The sequence below is a fragment of the Fukomys damarensis genome, unplaced genomic scaffold (genome assembly GCF_012274545.1).
Source record: "Fukomys damarensis isolate Sample0158 unplaced genomic scaffold, DMR_v1.0_HiC HiC_scaffold_7, whole genome shotgun sequence".
Classification (NCBI taxonomy): Eukaryota; Metazoa; Chordata; class Mammalia; order Rodentia; family Bathyergidae; genus Fukomys; species Fukomys damarensis.
In genome coordinates, this window is record NW_022900919.1 from 22,904,792 (window position 1) to 22,929,393 (window position 24,602).

At 46.2% G+C, this 24,602-nt stretch overlaps 1 protein-coding gene across 3 annotated transcripts in view; it reads right to left on the reverse strand.

Annotated features, from left to right (window-relative positions):
* The window catches only part of Cfap161 (cilia and flagella associated protein 161), a 28,760-nt gene that overhangs the window by 3,595 nt on the left and 563 nt on the right, over nt 1-24,602 (reverse strand). Inside the window, exons 1-6 of one of the 3 annotated variants that reach the window (XM_033761123.1) lie at nt 18,040-18,094; nt 6,006-6,326; nt 5,273-5,362; nt 4,497-4,732; nt 3,417-3,501; nt 444-602 (exon numbers count right to left, since the gene is read on the reverse strand). In XM_033761123.1, coding sequence (XP_033617014.1) covers nt 444-602; nt 3,417-3,501; nt 4,497-4,732; nt 5,273-5,362; nt 6,006-6,074 — 639 coding nt within the window. In that variant the 5' untranslated portion in view covers nt 6,075-6,326; nt 18,040-18,094. Of the gene's footprint in view, nt 1-443; nt 603-3,416; nt 3,502-4,496; nt 4,733-5,272; nt 5,363-6,005; nt 6,327-15,236; nt 15,297-18,039; nt 18,095-24,602 lie in introns of those variants that run through there. The other 2 variants (XM_033761122.1, XM_010621189.3) reach the window with 2 other exon arrangements.

Genomic DNA, 24,602 nt, shown 5'->3' on the forward strand with positions numbered 1-24,602 from the left:
GGGGCTGGCTTAGGAAGTGCTCAGTGGACACCGCACAGTAAGTAGCGGGGGGCAGATCTATGGAAACAGGAAGAGGAAGGGAGCAAGGTGAGGATGGAAGAAGGGAAGGAGGGAGAGAGGAAGGAAGGAAAGAAGAAAAAGAGGGGAGGGGAGGGGAGGGGAGGGGAGGGAAAAGATGTGACCAGGATCCCAAAGAAGACAGCACATAAGACACAGGGTCACAGTGCCCCAGTCCTTGAGGTCACACACTAGGCTTCTCAGCCTGTTAGGGCAGGGCCTGGCGTCAGGGTGGAACATGCAAGCAAGGTGCTGTGCAACACAGACATACCACAGGAAGGAGGTCTTGATGTGAGCAGAGGGAAACCTCCACTTTCCAGACAGGGTGAGGTGCGTTTGTTCCTGCAGTACAGTCCCTGTGTCCTGCCTGTGCACAATGCACTCACCTGGACCGGGAGGCCCTCCTGCTCCAGACGCAGCTGGGGGTCAAGGAAGGTGGCCTGCCACCAGGCCAGGTGTGACACCTCATCTGTCAGGTGCACTTCCTGGAGCCAGGACTTCTTGGCCGATCTCAAGAGGGTCCTGTGGTCACTGGATAAATACAGCTGGAAGAGACACAGCAGGCAAGTGAGTTGTGGTGATTCTCAAAGTTAGGGCAACAGCAGACAGCGAGCTGGGAAATCGGTGTATCCCAAAGTCCTGCTTTTAGGGACAGCATGAGAAAGTGCGAAGGCACACACACACAGCTGCTCCTGCTTCTAGACAGCAGACTGTCTTCTCTTCCTGCTCCCTGCCCCTCCTCCCTCCTCTTCTTTGGGGCCAGGAACACAGCCAGTATTTCATTTACTGTAAAGAATGTTGCAGGAAACTTGACCCATGGACTGAAAGTGCCCTTCAGATACTTCCACACTCAACTAGGAACTCCAGCACACCTGGGATTGGGGCTTAGCCGGGAATTCACTTCAGTTGTTGCCAGAAATCCTCCCTACATCCTGCAATGCCCCATGCTCACTCCTTATTGCTCTTTCCAGGTTTTCTTCGCCTTGAATGTGACAGTGGCTTCTATCACAAGAGTGACAGGTTTCTAGTCATTCTTGATAGTCACAGCAGTGTAGAGCACTGCTGGGAAGGCAGAAGTAATCTGTGACCCTTAGGCAGGATGGGCGATGGTGCAGACTGGGGGTCATGCGGATGATGTGGATGTCCCCAGTGTACTGCAGGCTCAGTCCCAGAGGCACTGCTGGGATGTGGGGGAGGCTGGGTGGGAAGTCCTCAGGTCATGGGATCCAACCTCAGAGTGGACAGGGAGGCCATGGCCACTTCCTCTTTTTCTCTACTCCCTCCATGCTGATCTGCCTTACCACAGGCCTAAGGTAGAGGGAAACTGCAGCCCCCAACACTGTGAGCCAGAGTCCACCTTTCCTCTGTATAAGCAGATCATCTCAGGCACTCTGTCAGAGTACGTGATGGTGACCCCTGAAAGCCCTAGAGGTCAGGGCAGAGCAGCAGAGTCGTGATGAGGTTTGAGGGCAGAGGATCAGAGTGCCAGGGAGAGGCACAGTATGGACAGGTGGGAGGACCTCTTACAGGAGGGCTTAGCTGTCACAGTAGACACCCAGAACTCCACTGGGCAATAGGGAGCCACAGCTGCTTTTCAGGGAAAGTAGAGGCAACCAGGCCTGTGCTTTCAAAGATCAGTCTGGCAGCCCCTATCTAGGATGATCTGTAGTCAGACGAGACTAAAAGGGCCAGACCTAGGCCTGCATAGGGAGTAAGGAGGCCACAAGATGCCTTAGAAGGGACAGCAGAGGACTAGGCAGATAACAGCACCTGCTGGGACCCAAGGTCCACCGGGCCTGTACCCTGGAGTGCAGGGAGAATCATGGCGCCATTCAGAAGCATGAGGGAACCAGGGCTAGAAGGAGTATCTGTCTCAAATCCCAGACTGCTGTGTTCAACCATACTAAAGAAAAACAGTAATAAAATGAGGAACTGGGCTGGAAGACATTATCACCTGATTTTTTACAGATGCCCCAGAAGTGCTTGCTAACTCAAAGACAAGGAACAGAAATTAAAGGTATGCGAGTTTGAGAAGACAGAAAAGAGTCACCATTTGAAGATGAAATGACTATCTACCTAGGAAGTAGAAAAGGACCTACTGAAAAACTATTAGAATGAACAACTGATTTCATCAAAGATGAATATGAAAAGTTTTGTTATTTTATAATAAAAGTTATTCTTCATTAGATCAAATGTTCTGTATTTACATTATCAGAAGGACCTCCCAACAAAGGAGGTCAAAAACACAAGACACCAAGGAATAATTTTAATGAGATATGTCAAATTCATGAGAAGAAAAATCACAAATTCATATTGAGAAATATGAAATTTTACTGAGAACAGCTACTAAATGTGCAACTCTACTTACTTTGACCATACCAATCAAAATACAAAGTAATTTCTTTGCCCTACAAAAGGAGAGGATCCGAAGAAAAGATAATTATTACACTTAACTGCAAAATTATTTCCTGATGTAATTCAGACAGTGTAATGAAAGACAAGCGTGAGCTGTTAAAGTCTATTACATAGCTATAATAATTAAGACACTATGGTCCTAGAATAAAAATAGACAACTATAATCCAATGGATAAAAATAGAAAGCTTAGAAATAGTGCATTATGCATATGGGAGAAGCATTGTGTGACAGTAAAGAAAGGAATAATTATTCAGGAGAGATCAGAACTGACTGGTCATTTGGAAAAATACAGATATATAAAATTCTATCAAAATAAATACTAATCTAAGTGGATTAAAGAATAAATTTAAAGCAATGCAAATAGCATATAGAAGAGAATAAATTTTATTTTTATCGGATCGCTAAGACAAACTAAACTTCAAAAGGAATAAGGAAATTACAGATAGATTTTACTGTAAAATATAATGTTGGAACAGCTATAATTTTAAAGACAAAGTATGGGGGAGGAAATACTTGCAAAAAAGGACAGAATTTAAGAAGAAGAAGGGAGGAGGAAAGGAGAGGGAAGAGGAGGAAGAAGAAGGGAAGAGAAGGAACAGAAAGCACAGGAAAATTCACAAGCACTACCACATTTACACATCTTTCTTCTCTTGGCTTTTCAGCTTAGCAAAGATTTCAAAGATGATATTTAATATAATTCATGTCATTCCTATTTTTTGTTGCTGGGAATACAAATAGGTACAACCTCTTACAGAAAGAATACATATCAATACTTTTTAATCTATTAATATTCTGTGACAGTCATTCATGCTAATATATCCCATATATTAAAGATGAAATTCCTAACTTGAGGTTGGTCATTATACACAGAGTGGAGCATTTATACACAAAACAGGCGTTCTACTTACTCCACAGGAGATGCGCAAAGAAACCGACAACTCACCATCTTATTTTCAAATCCTCCTGTTATCCCAAGGCAAAAGTCCTGCCCGTACCGAAGCACTTGGCCAGTGGCATCTCTGTCTACACTGAGTGGATCATAAGTACAATGAGATCCCTGGGTTAGAATCATTCTCCAGCTCTGTTTTTCATGTATACAATTTTATTCATAATTCCTTATCTTGATAAAGTATATTCAAATACCATACCTGAATTAAAGAACTAAATAAAAGTTCTCTTGGCCTTAAAATCTGGCTAGCGTGCACTTCCCTGTCCTGGCTGAGACCCACAGCACCCACCCCCGGGAAGCCTTTGGCCTGTGTGGGTTGAACCCACTGTGCTGGTGCGAACCAAGAACTTCTGGTCACATGCTCTGGCGTCGTCAGAGAGCGCCAAGGCCACATTTGGAACCTTTGCTACACTCTTCCCACTTAATCCTCCAGGAAACAGAAATTGTGCTCAGGTTTTAGTCATTTTAACATAAACTGTGTACTCAAGAGAAATCTAAATCAAATGCTTAAAGGATCAGCTGCGTTCTTGTCATATAAACACTGCTATCGTAATTACTTAACAAAAGAGAAAGCAATTGCTTTTAATTGTGATGTCTCTATTTGTCCTCTAAGGATGTCACTGCACATTTGCAAAATCTCCTAGGTACATTTTTCATGAATAATTAATTTTTAAAAAGCAAATCCCATTCATTGCCACCCAGCACAACTCTTGTTGTAAAGATAGTGTGGCAAGCTTAAGAACAATGGCTAACAAGTAGCATAAAGATCCTGGGACACCATTAGGAAAACCCACTTTGCTCACAAGCAGGATACAAATTCAGTTCCCTGGATCTTCTAATTATGCAGCAAATACTTTGAAATGAACACAAATTGCCAATGTCCTGCTGTCTGAGGTAAAGTGGAGTGTAAAGTTCCCTTCATAATTGGAAAGGGGAGCGAGCAGGCTGAAACCACGGAAAACCTTCATACAACCTTGCTCCAGCCCCACGGAACCTGCAAACCCATGGCACCCTGAACCTACAAGGCCTATAGATGTGACAATGAGAAGAGGCTGGAAGTCAAAGCATCTCTACCTCAGGACGACAAAAGTGTTTCTGCCCACTGGGGCCGTGGTGTGCGCTGCACTCAAGCCACAGGGCAACTGCAGCTCATCACTCAGGTGGGCTTGCATCTCATCTGGGGTCATGCACAGGCTCAGGTCCCCGCCCAGGAACAGCCCCGCTTCTTCCCTTTGGGGGTGGTCGGGATTCACCAGCATCACTTGGTCACCATAGTGAATATATCCATCTTCAGATACCGAAAGCTGCATCTGTAATTTTAGTAGGAATTTCTCAAATAATCCATATAATCCTTAACCAAAGATAAGGCCATCCCACTTAACATCTCCTTTCCTCAGACTAGCACCTTGGCCAGAATGGTTTCACCCAGATTCCCTCAAATTGTTACCTTTCTTCCTTTCCCTTCCATTTTGCCGAGACTAAATTCCCAGTGATCCCAAATAATATGTAATGAAGCTGGTGAAAATTACACAGGTTGGCCCCATCATTAATCTGCTTGGCATGCATTGAAAATATCTTGAGCACCCAACTAAGAGTATTTATGTATTAGTCCATTAATTTCTTTATTTGGAAAATGCAAGTAAACACAATTAAAAGCAGATGTCTTTATGTTCTTAAATCTGAAGGGATTTGAAATCCTGTGGTTCACAAACTTCAAAAAAACTTAAAAAGCTTTCCCAAAAACGTTACCATTTTCCAAATGGTAACTCATTTAATGGAGGTTTTTTTCTGCTTCACATACGCTCATACTTAAGAGAATTTTGGAAAACAATGTTAAAATTTGAAATTACTGGTCTCAAAAGATGCATTTTCAGTCTTCTGTTTCTTTGAATGAGAAGTTTCCCCTTCTCTCTCTTCTCTAAGAAGTCTTTCATGAGCTCCTGTTAAAGAAAAGAAGAATAAAATCCAGTGACAGCTACAGCCTCCAGTAGGGAAGGCACTGGTAGCTGTAGGATCAGAAGCTTCCTGAATTGAGAAAGCACGTTGGAGCCTTTATTTAGCACTTTTTAAATGTTTATGTCATTGCAGAATCTTTAAAAAGTTGAGAAAGACACAAGGAAGAAAAAGCAATATTCCCTGTAATTATCCCGACTGGGGTCAAATGTGTGGTGGCAGGTGGCGGCCACCTTCCCTCTGCGAGGCCCCGAGTGTGCGGTGATGGGCACCGGAGGCCCACCCTGCCACACACACCTGCACCTCCACCTCCACCACCACCACCACCCCAGGTCAGCTGGAGTCGTTCAGGAGAGTGCACCCCAGGGCTGGGGCAACGCGAGCAGGAGCACTGGGCGGCCTCGCTTGGCTCACAGCCTGTGGGACCCTAAGGGGCTGCAGCCCCAGCGGGGTGTGAGGGGCCCTGGCCAGGCCTGAAGAGGCTGAGGGAGCTGAGATGTGACCCGGGGCAAGTAGGGCCCTAGGACAGAATTTTGCAGGCCTCACGGGAGGGCTTATGTGGGGGAAGGAGGCGGGGCCTGAGGCCAGGAGGGGATTAGCGGCGCCTGCCACACCCCATGCACTCACTACCTCCTCCAGGTAGACGTCCTCGTTCCAGTTTCCTATCCGGACTCGAGGGCCGTATAGGTTCTGCGCCATCGTCCCTTGCTGTCCCCAGAGCCGCCTTTCTCAGACCGCAGTTAGCGTGCTCCGTAGCCATGACAACCAGCGGGCGGGCGGGGAGGTGGGCATTGGTTGAAGTCCAGCATCCGTTGGCCAATAGATGTCTGAGCGCCCAGGTGTGCGGACTGAGCCAAGGCTCCCGCGGGCAGTATCTGCTCCTCTGAGACCTTCATTGCAAATCCCGCAAGAGAAAAAATTCAGGACAAGCCTCGTTGTTCTAAATGCTCCCTAGAGAAAAAGTAAAAAACCTTTTGTTTGTTCAGGATCCAAAGACAAAGTATCGTCCAGCACCGCGTAGCTTTGAAACGGGGGCATGGCTGGCTTGCAGGTTTTCCACATTATCAGCAGTAGCGCTTTTCCTAATCATACAACAATACATACTCAGTACGGACATTTGCGAACCAAACTAATGCGGGGGGGGCCTGCTCCAATTTGTATAGTCTCCAAAGAATGAAACACGCCATACTAGTACATTTTTATTTATAATTTTTGGTGCAAGTCTGCATTTTCATGGGCTTTGCAGCATTCCTCCTTCCTCTTCCAATCTGCAAGTGAGATGACAAGCCTGTCATTTGCCTGCATTCTTGATAAAACTGCAATACAATGTAGCTAACATTTTTTAAAAATAAAATATGACTTTGACTTTATGGGTAACAAGGATGAACAGCTGCTACTGTACTTGGAACTGGATGCTGGTCAAATGCATGCAGTAACTCACCTGAGAGTAATTTTATCCTGAGGCGGGATAAAAAGGGAAAACCCAGAAGACTTCCTAGCATCAAACATAGTCTAAAAGCAAAGGTGGCTAGTGAAAACAAATCACAGGAAGATTGTGGTAAGTGCAAGTAAGGATGTAGTGGTGAAGGCCTACAGAGTTGCTGGAAGGATTGCTTCTGCCTTGGGGGGCTGTGGGGAGGAGAATTGGGTAGCCTTTGGTTGGTGGGGGTGCTCTGGAGCTTGGCTTGGAAGGGTCTGAGTAGACAGGCTGCAGACAGGGGTGCACATAGTAGCATTCCTCATTCAGCCACCAGCCCTGTTCACGCACCACCACGTTCAAAGTTATTTCAGCTAAGCGAGTCAGATCAAACACACAAGCTGAAATAGTGCATGACTTCTCTTACTGAGAAACCCAAAGTTCAAAGAGCAAAATATAAGATAGATAATAGGAAACAGGGAAATAGATATTTTGCAAATGGGAAGGAAGACAAAAAATAGAGAGGAGAATGGGGAAGTAAAGAGAATTAAGATGTATGACATACACGTACCAACTCTCCATGATGAATGTAACCATTATATACGGCAAACATGAGCTAACAAATTTTAATTTTAATTTTTTTAAAAGGATACTTCGAAAAAAATGGATAGGACAAAGAAGCTAGATTAGATATTCTACCACTAGCTGCACCTGATAAACTAAGAAACCAATATTCCAAAGAAGCTGGCAGCTTATCCAAGTTCCAGATGCTAAAAGGAGTCATGCACAGAACAATGGTGTTTCCATCTACAACCTCAAGTAGGACACTGGTCCCCACAAGATTATAATGGAGCTGTAAGTGTACTGTTACCAAGTGACGGGACAGCAGTTGCGACACCAGGGTGCAGTACAATAATGTTTGTATGATGTTGGTGCAAATAAGCCCAATACACTGTCAGTCACTAAAAGTATCACACAGGTATTTGTGCACAGTGCACAATACTTGATAATAACAATCAATGACTGCGTTGCTGGCATGCATACTTACTAGACTTTTGTCATTATTTTAGAGTGTACTCCTCGTACTCAATTGAACACAAGTTCCTGTAAAACATTTTGTGTGTGGCACTCACAGCAGCCTCATGAGTCTGGTGTTTATGGCCTCTCTTGATTGCACTCTTTTCTCTTGTGCTTGATTTAATCTTCTGTTATTTTGCTCATCATGAGCCTACAAAATCCACTGCTAATGCTGCCAGTGGGAGGCTGTATCACCATTGACCTGGAAACAAAACTAAAAGTGGTAAGGGCTATAGAATTGGAGAATCAGTGATTCTTTGCCACACCAGCCAGGTGTGGCCAGTTTTACCACAGCTCTGGTCCCATGGGCAAGAGCAGGTGACAGAGGAAGTTAAACTCAGCTCCACTGAAGGCAGCGAGGAGTGCTGAGAGCAGACACAGAGAAGGTCCTGAGAACCCAGTGTAATGCCCAACATTCCAAGATGGCTGCACAATGATGAAGTCACTTAACAATGCTGGCTTAGTCACTTCCTTCTCACTGGGACAGAATACCCCACACCTACAACTGTAAGGAGAAGAGGTTTATTTGAGCTCACAGTTTCAGAAGCTTCATTCGATGTATGTCCGGCTTAAACACAGAAATGCCATGGTGGAAGCACCTGGGCAGAGGGACGCTGCTCCAGTCATGGAGGCCCGGAAGTGGAGGGCTATAGGAGGAGCTGGAGGAGGAGATACACCTTTCCAGTCATGCCCCAGTGACCTGCAGGTACTACCAAGCCCCACCTCCTAACAGGAGGTCAGCAACACTACCCCCATGACTGAGTCACCTTCCAAAGTCCCACCTGTGAGCAAATGAAGGCCTTGAGGGACTCGCCATACAAACCCTAACGGACACAATCCTCAAAATGTATCCTTGTTAAGTGGCAGAGGGCTGCCCCAAAGAACTCAACCCAGATTGTCTGACTCCAAAGTCCTCACCTCTCCCTTTTACCTGGCTCCACATTTCCCATAAAGTTGGGACAAAGGCAGGACCACTCTAGCCCCCATGTTATTTAATAGGATTCTAATTAGTCAATCATTTGCTAAGTCCTTACACCAATCCACCTTGATGCCTACCTATCTCCTTTGTGTTATTACTGACGAGTATATTATATTTCCGTACATTTTAGACACAATACCATTATATACAAATTGTTTTATGCAAATGCTTTTAAAACATTCAGAAGAAGGCATCTGTAATTCTACTATTTTGTAATTACCCTCATAATTATCTTTACTGATGCTATTTGTTTTCTCCTGTGGATACAAATTAGTGCCTGAAGTCACTCATTTCAACATGAAGAACTTCCACTGGTATTTCTTGTATGTATGCTAATGTTACAGTGGAATGGGCCAATGATAGGTTCATGTTTACACATGAGGAAAGAATAGTGAAGTGTACGCCCCGTTGTAAGTAGTAAGCAGCTGTGTTTACTGAAGATCGTGGAAAGCTGTGCTCAGGGCGAGTCTGTGCCACCATAAGACAGGGGATGGACAGAAAAATGTGCCAGGGTAACAGAAGGGCGTTACATACAGGTCAAATCACACCCATGTAGCAGCAGCAACCAAAAAAAGGGGCAGATAAATCAGGCTTGCACAAGGTAAAGGCCGAGCACCTCCATTTCAGGTGCCTCCCACTGACTCTCTGGGTGTGACTGACAAGACTGATTGACAGGGTGCTGAGTCATCTTCGGGGCTCTCAATATGCATGCTTGTTGCAGAATTCACTCTGAGCTCAATTATACTTATGACACGTAGTGCATATTTATGGACTTGTATTGAGGTAGGAGTAGGGTCCCTGGGAGCAAAGAGATCCAACAGGCATGTGCTCTCCCCTAGAGTATCATCAACCTCCTGAGCTTTTGTTACCTTTTCAGTATAATGGAAGCAGGAATAACTGTAGGGTGCTGTTTAGAATTAAATGGAGGGAAAGGACTCCCTCAGCTCCACTCTTTCTAACTGTATTACTAGTACACATTTCTCCTGCTTATTTCACTTTAAATTGTATAAGATTTTTCTGGGCATAAGGAGTCTTGGCTGACAGGCACTTTTCTTCTTGTGATATTTCAAATCTGCCATCCTGCTTACCTTAGCCCCCTTGTTCTGCTGGAAAGTTAGCTGTTGGGTTTCCTTTGTATGTGTTTATGTGTTCTTGCTCTGTATGTCTCTTTGTTTCAACACTGACTATGATATGCCTTTGCTTATATCCTACTTGAGGTATGTTGAGCTTCCTGGATATGTAGATTAATGTTCATTTCAACAAATTTTAGGAGTTAGCAACCATTACTTTTTTTTTTTTTTTGGACCAGGGATCAAATTCGGGTCCTTGCTCTTGCAAAGCAGGCCACCGAACTGCTGAGCTAAATCCCCAGCCCAACCATTACTTTTTGAATAACTTTTTCTGCCTGTTTCTCTTGCTCCTGTCTTTGTGAAACTGCCTTTATGTGTATGCTGGTGCATTTCATGATCTCTTACACATCTCTGAGATGCTATTTAATCGCCTGCTCTTTTTTCTCTCTGTTCTTCGGGTTGTATAATTTCTATCAATTTCTCTTCAAGACTGCTGCTTTTCTTCCTTGTGAAGCCAAATCTACTGGTGCATCCCTCTGACACATTTTTCATTTTGGACACAGAATTTATATTTTGATAACTGATATTGATAATTTCTATACTTTCACCAATGTTCTGTTTTGGATGAGAGGTCGTCATTGTATCTTCCTTTAAGCACTTAATCTTGGCTTCCCTTAGTTCTTTGGCTGCATGTATAATACCTCTACGAAGTCCAACATTTGGCCCCTTTCAGAGACAGTTCCCATTGCCTGATGTTTGTTTTTTTCTGTGTGCCTGTTACATTTTCCTGCTCATACTTTTTTGCTGAAAACTGGATATTTCACATGATCTATTACAGTTAACACTATATATTTATTTTATCAGTATACCGTCTCCCTATTCCCTGGTAGTCATAACGTTGTTTGCTTGCTTATTTGTACATTTGTTTACTAACCTAGTATAACAACAGATATTTTTTGTCATTGCCCCTGGTTCCTATAACAAAACTCCTAAAACTCTGGGGATTTCCCCAATGATGGGGATGTCTTTTGCTATTCTTCATGAGTTCCTGTTGATCACCCCTGAGGTACTTTGGGGTGGGATCTTAGATTGATGGCCTCCACATGGGTTTGGTCACAGGAAGACCAACTGACCTGAGGGGTGGGGGAACTTCCGGCCTCACTCACCAAGATATGGGAAAGGGGTGTGGAGCAGTGAGATTCAGTTCAGTAAAGTTTGGACAGCAAGATTCAATATGCTTGCAGGCTGTCAAGCACAGCAGTTACTGAGAAGGTGGCACACACAACCAAGAGGCATGAAAGCTCTGGGCCAGCCCCCAACACCTGCCCCTTGCCCCTGCCCCATCTGATGGTTCTGAGTTGTGGTCTTTAGGATACAGAAGCAAATGTACATAACACATCCTCCTGAGTCTGTGAGCTGTTCTAGCAAATGACTAAACTTGAGGCGAGCAGTGGGAACCCCTAATTTGTAGCCTGTCAGAAGTGTGGGTGGCTGGGGGCTAGGGATCAGTGTCTGAGGTATGGACAGTTCCTGGAACTGTGCCCTGATCTTAACTAAGTTCAGGCTGGTGTTGTCAGAATGGAGCTGCATTGCTGGGCAAATAGTTGGTATCTGGAGAACCAATAATTGGTCACTAACGTCAGAACTGCCCCAGTGACACTGACTGGACGAGTCTGTTGAAGTCCCCTCCACCATGGTGTGCAGCCTCCAATGCAGCTCCCTGGAGGCACAGCCCTTCCCCGTGGAGTCTCCGGTGCCTGTGCAAACCTTAGTGTGATAAAGGGACACAGTGAGACATCTCACAACTGACAACATGGTGGATTTAAAAAATAGGTGCTAGGAGCCTGGGATTTAGCTCAGTGGTTCCGGTCACTGCTTCGCAAGAGCAAGGTCCCAAGTTTGATCCTCCAGTACCATGAAAAAAAAAAAAAATCGAAAACATAGATGCTAGAATCATAAATGAATAAGACATTTTTAAATCTTTTCACTATTATTTTATACATAGTTACATAAAATCATTAATTTACAATTCCTCAAAAACCCTCAAAGCCAAGATTAAAACCAGAATTTATGCACATACTTCTGCCCACTGTATCCTCTCCTCAGTCCTTATTAAATATGTCCTTAAAGCCTGGCCACCATACAATCTACCTTACAATTATGATTTTTGACATGAATCAGCTGTATAAAACTTATTTGCTATTTTTTCATTATTTGGTGAGGCTTCTGAAAAAATCTAATTGAAGTCTTCCATTACTTACTTGTGAAATATGTGACAGGAAAAGACAAGCCAGAAAAATACTGGGAAAGAGTCATTTTCACAAAAGAGAAGTGGGACAAAGTTCAGATATTAGGAAAGAGCGATGACTTATTATCTTCAAGCAAGGATGTCCCGAATTCTGAAAATCCATGTGAAAGTGCTAAAGTCCTCGCTGGATGACAGATGTAAGTCAGCCCAGGACAACAAAAAGAACTCCAGAGAAAAAGACACCCCTTATCAGTGGGCCTCAGTATCTTTATCAATAAAAATCGGTTAAGGTTACTTTACTGCTAACTCTCTGGGAAGTATTTCCAAAATAATCTGTAAAATGATAACAGACATGAAGGGGAACAAGCCTTGTCATCAAATAAACTTAAGAAATTCTGGGTTAGGGCTCGGTGCTGCAGGCTTTCTCAGAGCCCTCTACTGTAAATCTACCCAAGGGTGACAAGGCAGACAGCACTTCCCCAGCTACTTTCAACATGGCATTTTCTTAAGAGTCATCTTGTAATGTCAGTATTTTAAGGAACACTGACTCAGAGATGGTTTTGAGGCTCAAATGACATAATAACTTGAAGAAATAGGATTTGCATGTGTGGATACCAGAAGAGAAGTAAACACTTTCCAGGCAGAGGAAGTGAATGAGGCTCCACAGAAGCAAAGGACACAGAAGGACGTGGCAGAATGCAGGGCACTGAGAAGGGACAGGAAGGGAGAGGGAAAAGGACCTTGAGAATCAAGGACAGAGCCTTGGATTTGCTTTCTTCCCTCAGAAGTGGGGAGCCATTGAGAATTTCTTCAGGGGAAAATGACAAAGGGCAGAGAATGAGCTTCGGAAATTTTCAGTGGTCAAAGGCTGATATGAGTTTAAAGCAGATGGGCCAGGGTACAGGCCAGGGAGCCAGTTCGGAGGCTGTCCAGAAAGAGTAGGTCCATGTACTTGTCGCAGTGCAGTGTGAGAAGGGTGGAAATGAATGTGGCAAGGATCCAGGTTAATATTGCTGGATTTTAGAAAACCGATAACTCAGTAGTGGAGTCCCCTTGATCACTCAGTCAACCTACATTCGCCATGTGCTCAGCCTGGTGCTCAGATGAGACAGAAGGTTCATCTCTGTGAGAGTCGGAAGGAGAAGGCAGAGCTGAGCAGGAAGTGATGGGTGTGCTTGGAGAAAGGGTCAATCCAGGCAAGACTTCTCTGAATAATCAGACACTGGCAGATGTTCTCCAGTAAACAATGGTCCTTTGACAAAGTAGGCAGAGTACAGAGAAGAGTCCTATCCTCACTGGATGACTTAGTCACTTTCTATTACCTCACCTGATCTGGGACATCTATGCCTGCCCTCTTCTGAGAGCATGGGCCTTATCAGAGCAGCAAGAGTCTCCATCCGTCTCCCTTCTGCTAGCACAGACCCCCAGGGGGAGAAAGCACTGCAGCAGAAACCTCTGCCCAGCCAGGTGCGGCCTCTGAAGCCCAGCTTCACCCCAGGAGCAGACCCATGGGGCTCAGTCCTCAAGGCCCCACTCAGCTGACTTTGGCAATCTCAGTCCCACAGTGCTGCGCTCCTGGGTGCTCTGCCATGCTGCTATTACAGTTCCTGCTGGCTTCTGGGGAGGGCAGGCCCTATCCCCAGTGCCCTGGTGGCTTGGGAAATGCTGGTGGACCAAGGCCGGGTTTGCAACAGTGCTAAGAAAGATTGCACCTTGGACAGCAGGAAGAAGCCGACTCTCCCCTCTGGGGAGGTGGACTCTATAGAGCACCCAGAGCCAGGCACAACCAGCAGCACAGAAGCAGCCTATCCATTGGTGACCCCGGGTCCAGCCAGCTCAAGGCAGGGGCAGACCTCAATTTCAGAACCAGAGAGGCCCTGGAGCCATGTGTAGGCTGCTTTTTAATTACCAGAAACTTATGTCAAGCTCTTTTTTCCTTTTTTCAGTCAGGAAGCCCCTCTTTCAAACAAAAGCAAGACAGAACTCAATTACAAAAAACAAACAAACAAAAAAAACCAGATACAAATGGTGGATGCAGGGTTGACTCAAATGGAGAGTCGGGACTACAACTCCCACCTGCCCTGCCAGAGTCCTCAGCATCTGCAGAGGCCATGTGAAAAGTGCAGGTTTGCTCTGAGCCCTGGTTTTACAGGTGAGGAAACTGAAGCTCACAGGGGACACTGAGCCAGTGAGGGCCACAAACCCCACTTGCAGCCGAGGCAAGGGTCAGGGTCCCCTGGGTCTTGGTTCACAGCTTTCTCTCCTCCCCAGCTCTCACCTGGCCCCAACTGCAGGAGCGGCATCTGTCTACCCACCTGTTCCTCGGTCCCATGTCAATAAAAACAATCTGACTTTATGGATTTCCACATAGAAGATCAAATTCAGAACACAATAGCATACAGCTGCCTGGCTCTGTTTTCCCATTTTTTACAGTTTAAACAGAGGTAGTGATGAGTATTAGCACTTACAAGGCACAGTACTGGGCTTACATGCACTGACGGGCAGCACAATGACACACACACACACACACACCCCTGCACCCACCGAGCTTTCCTGTTCCCTCTGTCTACAGGAAGGGACACAGCAGGACTTCGTCACACTTGAGGAAACAGAGGCACTGAGAGACTAGGGAATCTCTGAGTTAGCATGGGAGCTAGAACCAAAGCTAACACAAGATGTGGGACAAGAAATAGAAAAGGGGAATCAGAAAAATACAACCTTATATTTTCATTGCCTTCAGAGGTCTCAGACCACATTCACTCATAACTTTTCTTTCAAGTATTGCCATTAAGAGAGGTTAGGTATCATTCTACATTCCATGGCTATGTCTGTGGTTTATGACTAGAACTAATCCCTTATCCACTGTTATGGCCCTTGGGTAAAATCACAACCTTTGCCTCAGTTTACCCATCTGTAAAAGGAAACACTAACATCCCGGCTCTGGTTATTGTGATCTGGAAGATGATGAATATAACACATTGGCACTTGCTTAGGACAGTGAGTGCTCCTGAAATAGGGCTGCTTATCACAGAAACTGACCCCAGACCTCAAGCAGTAATCAGCATCCTACCTGGCTCTGTGGGGACCTCGCCCCACAGATCTGTGCAGCTCTCACAGAATCACCACCGTGATCAGCGTCCTACTCTCCCGAGAAATATCTTGCCCAGAAACTGTATATATAATCTAGGAGGACGAGGTCAGAAGTGAATTTGATTCCATGATTGGGCAATTGTGCCCCCATGTGGCAAATCAAGGATATAGCTTCCTATCTGAGACAAGGAAAGGGGGGCAGGGATACGGGCATGGCCTTTGGGATTCATTCAGAGCGCCCAGTTCACACGGGGTCTCCATGCCCAAAGGGAGGGTTAATCTGGGTTTGTAGAACTAATGGTGCATCTCCCCATCCCAGGTAAACACCCAGGCTAAAAGAGAATCAGAATGCAAAGCTGAACCCACCGTTCCTCTAGCAGGCACCAGGTCCTTGCTGGCGAGTGGTACCATTTCACACGATGTTCTAAGATCAAAATACATACAGTTCCTCCACACAATGCTTTCATTGCCCTTCCTTTCTCCAAACCCTTCTGGCTTCAATTTCTTCCCACCCATAAGACCATCTTCAAGGCCATCTTGTTCAACATCTGGAACTGGATGGAACTAGTGGCCCAGTGTTCAAATTTTCTCTGTAAATCCGTGTTGCAGCCAGCTCTTCCCAGCAGTGAGCAATGTGGACTTGTGTGAGCCTTTTGGGGGTGGGGTCCCTGTTTCTTTGATGCCACCTTGGCAGGGGACCGCACCTGACCTGCAGGGGTGTGAGAAGTACCTGTGGCTTCAGAGCACTGTTCAGCTGCACACTCAGCCTCGGAAGTGCTCAGCCTCTGCTGCACAGCTCGTGCCCTCTACACAATTGCAGTCACATGCTCCTCTCTGAAATCACCCAGCTGCCTACCCCAAACACTGACACTGTCTGCATACTGGCTTGGTGGTCTCCTGTCTGTTCTGGGCTTCAATACCCAGGCACCTGGGGCTCAGGTGAGACCTTGGATGTTGATACAGTGGTCATGAGGGGCTGTGGCTGGCAGGTCAGGTCTCAGCTTTCTAGCACCAGGCCTGAAGGAGAAGACTGGATCCTTCGCCTTCATACTCGGGGCACAGTCAGGGCCCCCTCCTGTTCTCCCACATGAACTGCCTCCACTTGTACCAACCAGCACCCCAGAGACCACTGTGTGCCTGGCCACCTCCTGGCTTCTGAATACCCATGTCACCACCCCGGGCTGCCCAGACCACAACCAGAGACGCACTCCTTTCCCTGGCCCTGTGGGTAGAGTTGCTGAGGTTGTTTCATCGATGGATTCTTCTGTTCCTATAGGCCGGATGTGTTGGGGCAGATGGAGGGATCCTGACCATCCCTGTCTGGAAAAGATGCTGAGTCCAAGAAGCCTGGCTGGCAAGCTCAGGGCAGACCCGGACTCCCATACTTGCTCAGAGCAGGCCCTGAGGGGGAGCTGTTCCTGCGGCCGCCTTCCAGCAGATGGTGGGTGCAGCCCTGACAACCACAGCGCCACTGGGACCTGCTCTCCACCCTCCCCAGGAATCCAGTTCCCAAACATGAGACCACCTCCAGGGAGCATGCAGACCCTTCCTCTCTCCCCCAACAAATCTATCGAGACAAGACTTTTTCCTTGGGAAACTTTTATTTTGTGTAACTATCCCCATTCATTCAATAGTTTACTAAATCCCTACTTTGTGTCAGGCATGAGTCTCTGTGGCCTTGAAATGAGCTTTTGGGGAGATTCAGAAAGTCCCCCAGAGAACACTGCCCCAAAGGGACAGAAGAACCCTGCAGGCCGTGCCCTGTCCCATCCAGCACCAACCCGTCCTGCAAGGGCTGAGGTCAAGACAGGTCAAGTGATATCCATGCATTTGGATCACCAATCCTGCTCACGGTATTTCTCTAAAAAAAAATAAAGGTACAAGTAGAGAATCTCAGCACAGGAGTGTTTATCAAGCTAATGTCAAAGATAGACAAAACGAAATAAAATAGACAAGAAGAAAGATAAAGCAGCATCTAGATCTACCAATCTACAGGACACTGGCTTAAGTAAAATAGGATCTATATCTCCAGTGAAACACTATACTGCCCCTAAAATAGTAATGGGACTCTGTCTTTTTTTACAGAAACAGATATCCAGGTCTACTCAATTGAATGGTACCCCACACTCTCAAACCCACATCCCTCCATGCTGTGAAGGTGACCGAGTGGGAACAGGGTCTTTGTCTATGCAATCACATTACAATGTGGTCACATGGGTTTAGGGAAGGCCCTAATCCAATGACTAGCATCCTTATAAAATGAAGGAAATGTGGACACGTGCCCAGGGAAAACCCCGTGTGACGATGGGTACAGCGATTACAGCAATGCCTCTGTGAGGCAGGACTCTGAGGTTGCAGCAGTGCCCAAGCCAGTGGAGGGTGTGGAACCCACTTTCCTTCTGAGCTGGCTCTGCCAAAGCCTTGGCTTTAGCCTTCTGGCTCCCAGAACGAGAAGATAACAAATTTCAGTTGTTTTTAGCCATGCATTTTATAGTCATTTTTATAACATCCCTAGATGACTAACATACCAGCCAAAATAGCAAACTAAATAATATCATATACAGTATGAATCTATTTACGTAGCATTTTATACTCACGGATACCATATATAGAAGCCTAGACTGGTGCCTAGAAGAACATTTGCCAGATTTCTGTTGATGATAATCTTTGAGAAATGAGATTTGGGATCCATTTTTCTTCTTTTACTTTTTTCATCTTTCTTAAATATTTTATGATTTTTTTCCAAAAACAAATTATTTTCATGAGATAGATAAATAACCTACCTTGTATTCAGCTCTAGTTGCCGTAACAACACACCATAGACCGGTGGTTTGAACAACAGAAATTCATTTCGAAGTTCGTGAGCAGAACCAAGGCACAGGCACCTCCCCCTCCAGTTGAGCGGCGCTCACCCCCGCCCCCCCCAGGCTCCCCCTGGCTAATGGCTGAGCCCTGGGAGACCGCCCCGTGGTGCCCCGTGGTGGAAGGAGGACGCTCTGGACGTCTTCCCCTTCTTACAAGGCCACTAGTCATATTGCTGGGGCTGCACCTCCCCAGAGGACACGAACGCAGACCTCAGCAACCTCTGTCCCCAGGAGGGTGCCTAGGTAACACAGAGACCAGAAAGGAATTCTGGAGATTATCATACTGATATTCTCTGAGCTAAACAAACTGACCAAAAAAATCGATGTGCTTTTGAAAAGACAGAGCTGCATTTGCGTGGGTTAAGAACTGGGAATCTACATTTAGGGCTGAGTCCAAATTAACGCCCGCTTTGATTTATTTTGTTCTCCCAGAACTGGGCAACCAAACCCAAGGGCACTCTACTACTGAGTGTTACATCTCAGCCTGGGTGTTTGTTCATTCATTTGGTTTTTGAGATGAGGTCTCACGGAGTTTGCAGATTGTCATCTAACTCTCAGTCCTCCTGCCTCAGCCTCCAAAGTAGCTGAGATTACAGACAGGTGCCACCATACCCATGTGACTTAACTCTCTTAGCTTCAGGAAACTCCTCTGAGAGAAACTGGAATAAAACATCAACCTCTTAAGAAGGTCAATGCAATTAAATGAGGGGATACACACATTTAGCACCATTAAAACTAATGGACATTCAATAAAGGGATGCTTTATGATACATCATTTACTTAGAGTTATTGCAATGATCAGATCATCAACAAAAATTCAGATTATGGATGTAAGGACACTTGCCAGTCCCCAGAACCTGCCTTCTCAATTCTGCCCTGTATTAGAAAAAATTCCACCAAATCCAAGTGTCCTGTGAGTTTAGTGCCTACATGTGGACGTCAAGGCCAGCATCAGGTCAGCCCTGTCCTGCTGAGGCTTCTTCCCCATCTCCTTCTGTCCCTGGCAGCCTGCACACTAATAATCTCCCATCCATAAACCCAACACTGAAATCTGTCTTCTCTTTACCAGCTCATGCTCTAGGGTCCTGGTGAGATGATACCTTTTAATATAATTTTTCCAGACTTCAAGATGGAAAAGCCTAAGACTTAGAAGCCATTTGGAAAGAGTTCTTTCATGTGTGTGTGTGTCCTCAGGCTGTGAGCTCCCCAAACCATCATTCTAGAACCTCCCATTTGAGGTCAGAAGGGAGCCTTGTGACACTCCTGGGACCCACATCCCAAGTCCCCTCCTATTAGAGAATGTTTTCTTTGTAGCAGCCACTTCCTCTCAACATTCAGATTAGTGTAACCTGAATTCTCCCCTTTACCCAACCCCACCCAGGGAGATGGTTCCCTGTCCTCTCTCCTTCACTCTGGGGAGCCTTAGATGGGTTGAGGCCAAACCTCACTACCCAGCCCATGGGCAGCAATGTGTCCAGAATATCAGGAAAGGCTGGACTTGCCTGCTGCTGGCAGACCCATAACAAGGTGAACCCATTCTTCCATCACTCCAGAAGTTGTCCTGGAAGCCCAGGTCTACCAGCCTTCCCCCTCCCCTCTGTTCTTGTCTGGGAGCACAGACCAGTTCCCCATCGCATGATGAGGTGGAGGGGACCACAGCCCAGCTGTACCTGCCATTTCCCCTTCTCTTCTGTTCTTGGGTCCCAGGGGGAAGAGCTGAGAGCTGAGGTTCCCAGAACAGCGGCTGAGCAAAGGAATCCTCTCAGCTGGGCAGGACCCGATCTAGGAGGTGTGACCCCAGCCAGCTCCCAGGATCCATGTTCTTTGCTGAAAGACACAGCTCCTCCATGCTGAGAGGTTTCCGTTTCTGTCATGTGTCCATCCCTTCCACGATGGTAACAACAAGGTGGGCCACCTCTCTGAGGGTGACCTTGAACTTCATCTCAACCTGGCTTCCTCTGCCAAGAGGTCCTGGTTCCTGCTGCCTTCACAGTAGCTGCAAGCATTCTTGCTCCCCCCGTTCAACTGCTTCTGTATCCACCAACTGAACCCCAGCTTTGTTGCACAGGTGGAGGTGAAGACCTGGGGAGTAGGTGGCTGCACATTCTCGGCCTGTGGATGCCCTCAGCAGCATTTGACAGCCAGCCCCATTTTTCATGCTGAATCCTACTACTACTTGATCTTACAGAAAAGTCTCCAATGTTCTCTACAAATGAGGAGTCTGCCCATACTTTACTGGTGGAAAAGAACCTCACCCAGCTCCAGAGGTTATTAGTTACGTGTCTTGGAGCAGGTTTTTTCTCCTCTCTGTTCCTGTTTTCCCACCTGTACAATGGGGCTAGTGACATTACCTACTTTGTTCACTTACTACAGTAAGGAAACCAGTGAATAAACCTAAAGGGAGCTGTACAGTGCTAGCATCAGACTACTTGCTTGGTACAAGCTGTCTGATGCCACCATCATCACAGTGACGGGCTTCCTCCATGCCCCTCTCCCAGGGACAGTCCAGCCATGGCTTGACAAGCATGGCCTTCACTTATACACCTCCCACACTTCTGACTATCCTCCTTTATTCACGACCTTTACTATGTTCCATGCTTACAGAATTTCTTTGCTGTAGTTGGCCGCACTGACCAAGTCCTTCCCTTCCCAGTTAACACTCAAGTTAAAGACCCCGTAGTCTGCCCCAGCACATGAGGTCTGGGTCTTGAGACATCTGCAGGCCAAGCTGGTGTTCCTCAGTTATTTATGGCAAGGATGCCACCCTGTCCTCTCCTGAAGCAGCTTAAAAATCTATACAGTTGCCGCGACCCAATTCTGGGACTGGGTTTATAAGGTACTTTACATCATTGGCTCCCTTTGAAGCAGTGGCCTCACGCACAGACTGGCCAGGAACACTTGAACATGGCCTCACTGCAGCACCTCGTCAGACCTGGCACTTACCTAGCAACTCGGCTGCCAAGATCTCAGCCTGACAGTCCTGGTGCCCAGCATTATGACTGCCTGGGCTGAGCAAACCTGTGCTTACTGGCACTGTTCTCCCAACAGCCTGGCTGCCACGTGATGGTGCCACCCTCCGGTCTACTTCTGGGGTGCGGTGAGACTCAGTAGCAGTGAAATGCCAGTCTAAGTCCAGATGCCACTGCCACCTCTAGGTGTCCCCTCAGGACTACACCTCTGTCACAGGAGGGAGCCATGGTCAGTCTGCAGTAACGTGGTGCAGTCAGCTGGCCAGGAAAGTATGGTAGAGCGTGAGGAACATCCAGCCATTGTCCTCATTCTGAGCTTGGAGGATGCCAGCGCTCATTAAGCCATGTTGCCCGGCATCCCTGCCAAAAAGGACCAAGAGCAAGCAAGGCACCAATGCAAAGCTGGGGATGGCTCAGGAGAATCTGCAACAGGCAGTACAATTGCACAGTGCCCTAGCCTGGCTCTTCCCCACACCGGGATCAAGAGGCACACAAGTGCCCAAAGCTGCCTGGGTGCTCCCTGCTGTAATAACTGCCCTAACCCCCTCAGACTACCTAGACACCCCACTGTCACCAACGACAATGCTGTTTGACAATGAAAGGGTATTTGGCAGAAAGGAAGCCTCCGGTCTCTCTCCAGCACTACAGTTGCTTTGGGGCAGGCCACTGAGTATTTTGGCAGTCAGCCCTGCCTACATCCATTCATAGGCGGGCAAGAGGAATCTGAGATTGTGTGGGAAGGGTTTGCCCCAGTAAAGTAGCATGCTCAAAACAGAAGAAAACATACAAAGCTGAAGGCTTTCTAAACTCCTCCCTCAAGCCAACCAAGCTATTATCCTAACCACTGAGCTGGCATCCCAGACTCAAGCAGCCAGTACTCTACTTGGGGAAGATAAGAAGGAACCACTGAGATTCAGGAGGGTGAATAATTGGCATCTTAAGGAGTACTCAGAGGCAGGTGTGGGGAGGAAATACCTGGCCAAGTTCAAACTCATTTTTGCTGAAAATGAAAGCTCTTAATAGCTAAAATGTAAACTGGGATAGTGGCACATGCCTAGCATTCTGGGTGGCTGAGGCAGGGTGGTCAAAAATTCAAGGCCAGACTAGGAAGCTTCATGATTTGCTGAGACAATATCTCAAAATAAAAAATATAAAAGGACTGGGATGTTACTCAGTGCAAAGGCCTCATTCCAGAAAGAGAGAAGAAAAAAAAAAAAAAAAAACAGATGCAGAGACAGAAGTACATTGGACCCTCTAATAACAACCAGCCTGACATACAAACAACTTGAGTTATGACCAGAATTTTAGTTTTAACTTATAACCAAAGTTTTGAGTTACGACCCGAATGCCAGCCTCTTTGTGCTTCCAGATGGTCTCAGATACAGATTTAACCCTTAAAGTGTTCTGTAAGGAACATGACAACATCCTTTCCTGTGTGGGGTTCATTAAGAAATCCTGGGCCAGTGTCCCTCCAAGGACACTGAGATCTGCCTGTGTACAGGAGAGACTTTGAAGGCTGTGTAGAGGAGCCTGAGCCTTCAATTAACCAACTTGAGCTACAACCAGTCCTAGGGAATGAATTGAGTCCAGGAGTCAAGGTTTTTTATATTAAATTACAAGGGCAGAGGAAGATACCTACAATCATCTAGGCATAGAAACATTGGAGGAAAAGGAGAATGAAGCCACCCCATCTCTTGGTCCAGGAGATAGGTACAACAGAGATGGCCAAAAATTGGCAAAGGAAGAATTCAAAAACCTAAGAAGTCTTTTGTTGTTCATGATGTAAACCAACAGAAAGGTATATGTTAGTTCCAGTATGCCTTTTATCTACCTTTCCTTTAAAATGTTATGCAACTGAATTCTAAGTCAAAATAAAGAACTCAAGAACAGGAAGACGGTATTATAAAACAAACAGCAATAAGCCTGGAAAATTTAAACCAGAGCAGAATGAGATAATTATCATAAATAGGCTAACAAGGTTATGAGGATGGCAACTAATTCTTGGAGAAGAAATATGCAATAATAAAATTTACTAAAATTAAAACCCTCAGACCATACAAAAAACTTAGGGTACAGGCAAGCAGAGAAGGCAGAAAGAGTTAAAAATAGAAGCGACCAGGGCTGGGGTGTAGCTCAGTGGTAGAGTATTTGCCCAGTGTACGACAGGTCCTGGGTTTTGTACCCATGGGGGGAGTGTTCTTATGATAAGCTTCACCGAATGTCGGAAAACTGCTTGAAATGCTCTTGCCTTTTTTAATATGCATATTTTTTGTGAGGCAAACATGGTCCACATTTTATAGACATCAAAATGGACGGGGAAAGTTTATCACCTACATAAATAAAAGTTTTTAAAGTTGGAAATGTGACATGCCTGAGAAGGAAGACAGTATGAGAGGGGTTTGTACACTTTTAAACTATAAAAAAAAATGTGGATTTTTTTTTTTCAAATAAGGAATTAGAAAATTTAAACAACACTCCTGATCCTGATTTGATGTACCTTCAACCTCTCTGGACTTCGGCTTCCTCATCTGTGAAGAGGGGCTAGGACTTGCCAATGTAACGTTCCAAGGGTAGAAAAAAAGATGCTTCGTTTCCACAAAGAGTCCTGTGAGTTCTGGAAGTTTGAGGGCATAACATCTAAGACCCAAGATATTCTGGATCTGGTCCAAAGACGGAACCAGTCCCAGCAGCACCAGCGTGCTGGGCGGGCCTGGTGGGTGTGGGAAAGAAGGAGCCTCCTCAGACACACGGATGACAGTGCTGGCCTGGCCTGCCCTGGCCCTTCTCTCTCCTGGGGCCAGCGCATCCCTCAGGGGCAAAGGACCCGGCAGACTCCTCCCTGCTGTCTGCTTCTGGAGATAAGTTCTTGATGACTCTCTGCAGCCCCACACTTGGGAGATACACTTCCTATTTAGAAGGAAATCCCGCACCCTTCCCAGTGGGAGTCGCTGCTTCTCCCATTTAGCAATGGTGGGAAGTGGCCACACCCAGCCTCCAGCCGGGGGATTCCAGCCTCTGAGAGCTCAGAGCTGGAAAGATAAACAACACTGCTTGTCCCTCACTCCCACTTTGTCCCTCTTTAGCCACAGAATAGGAACAGGGAGCTAAACTTTGCGGAAGCCCATCTGCAGGGAGTGTGAGGGAAATGTTGCTTAAATTATGCTCAGGACTCCTCCTTTTCCTCTTCACCAACACCTCCACCCACCCGCTAAGAAAAGGGGAAAAAAAAAATGTTGTTCCTTATTTCCAAGGTAAGCATCACGAGCTTGGCCCTGGGAATCACTTCCTCTTGTGTGTCTAGGCTTGACCTTCAGGGTAGTAAAATAGTCCTAGATCGGAGGCTGAGAAATGCTTTTCTCTCTGACAGGCTGCCACCTACAATGAGCTGCTCTACTCCCCTGAAGCCTGGTGACCTAATCTGCTCCGATCTCCTCTGCCTGCTTTATAGGGTTGTTGAACCAAAGTACATACCGAACCTAAATTCTGTTTGTAACTTATAAAGTGCACATCACT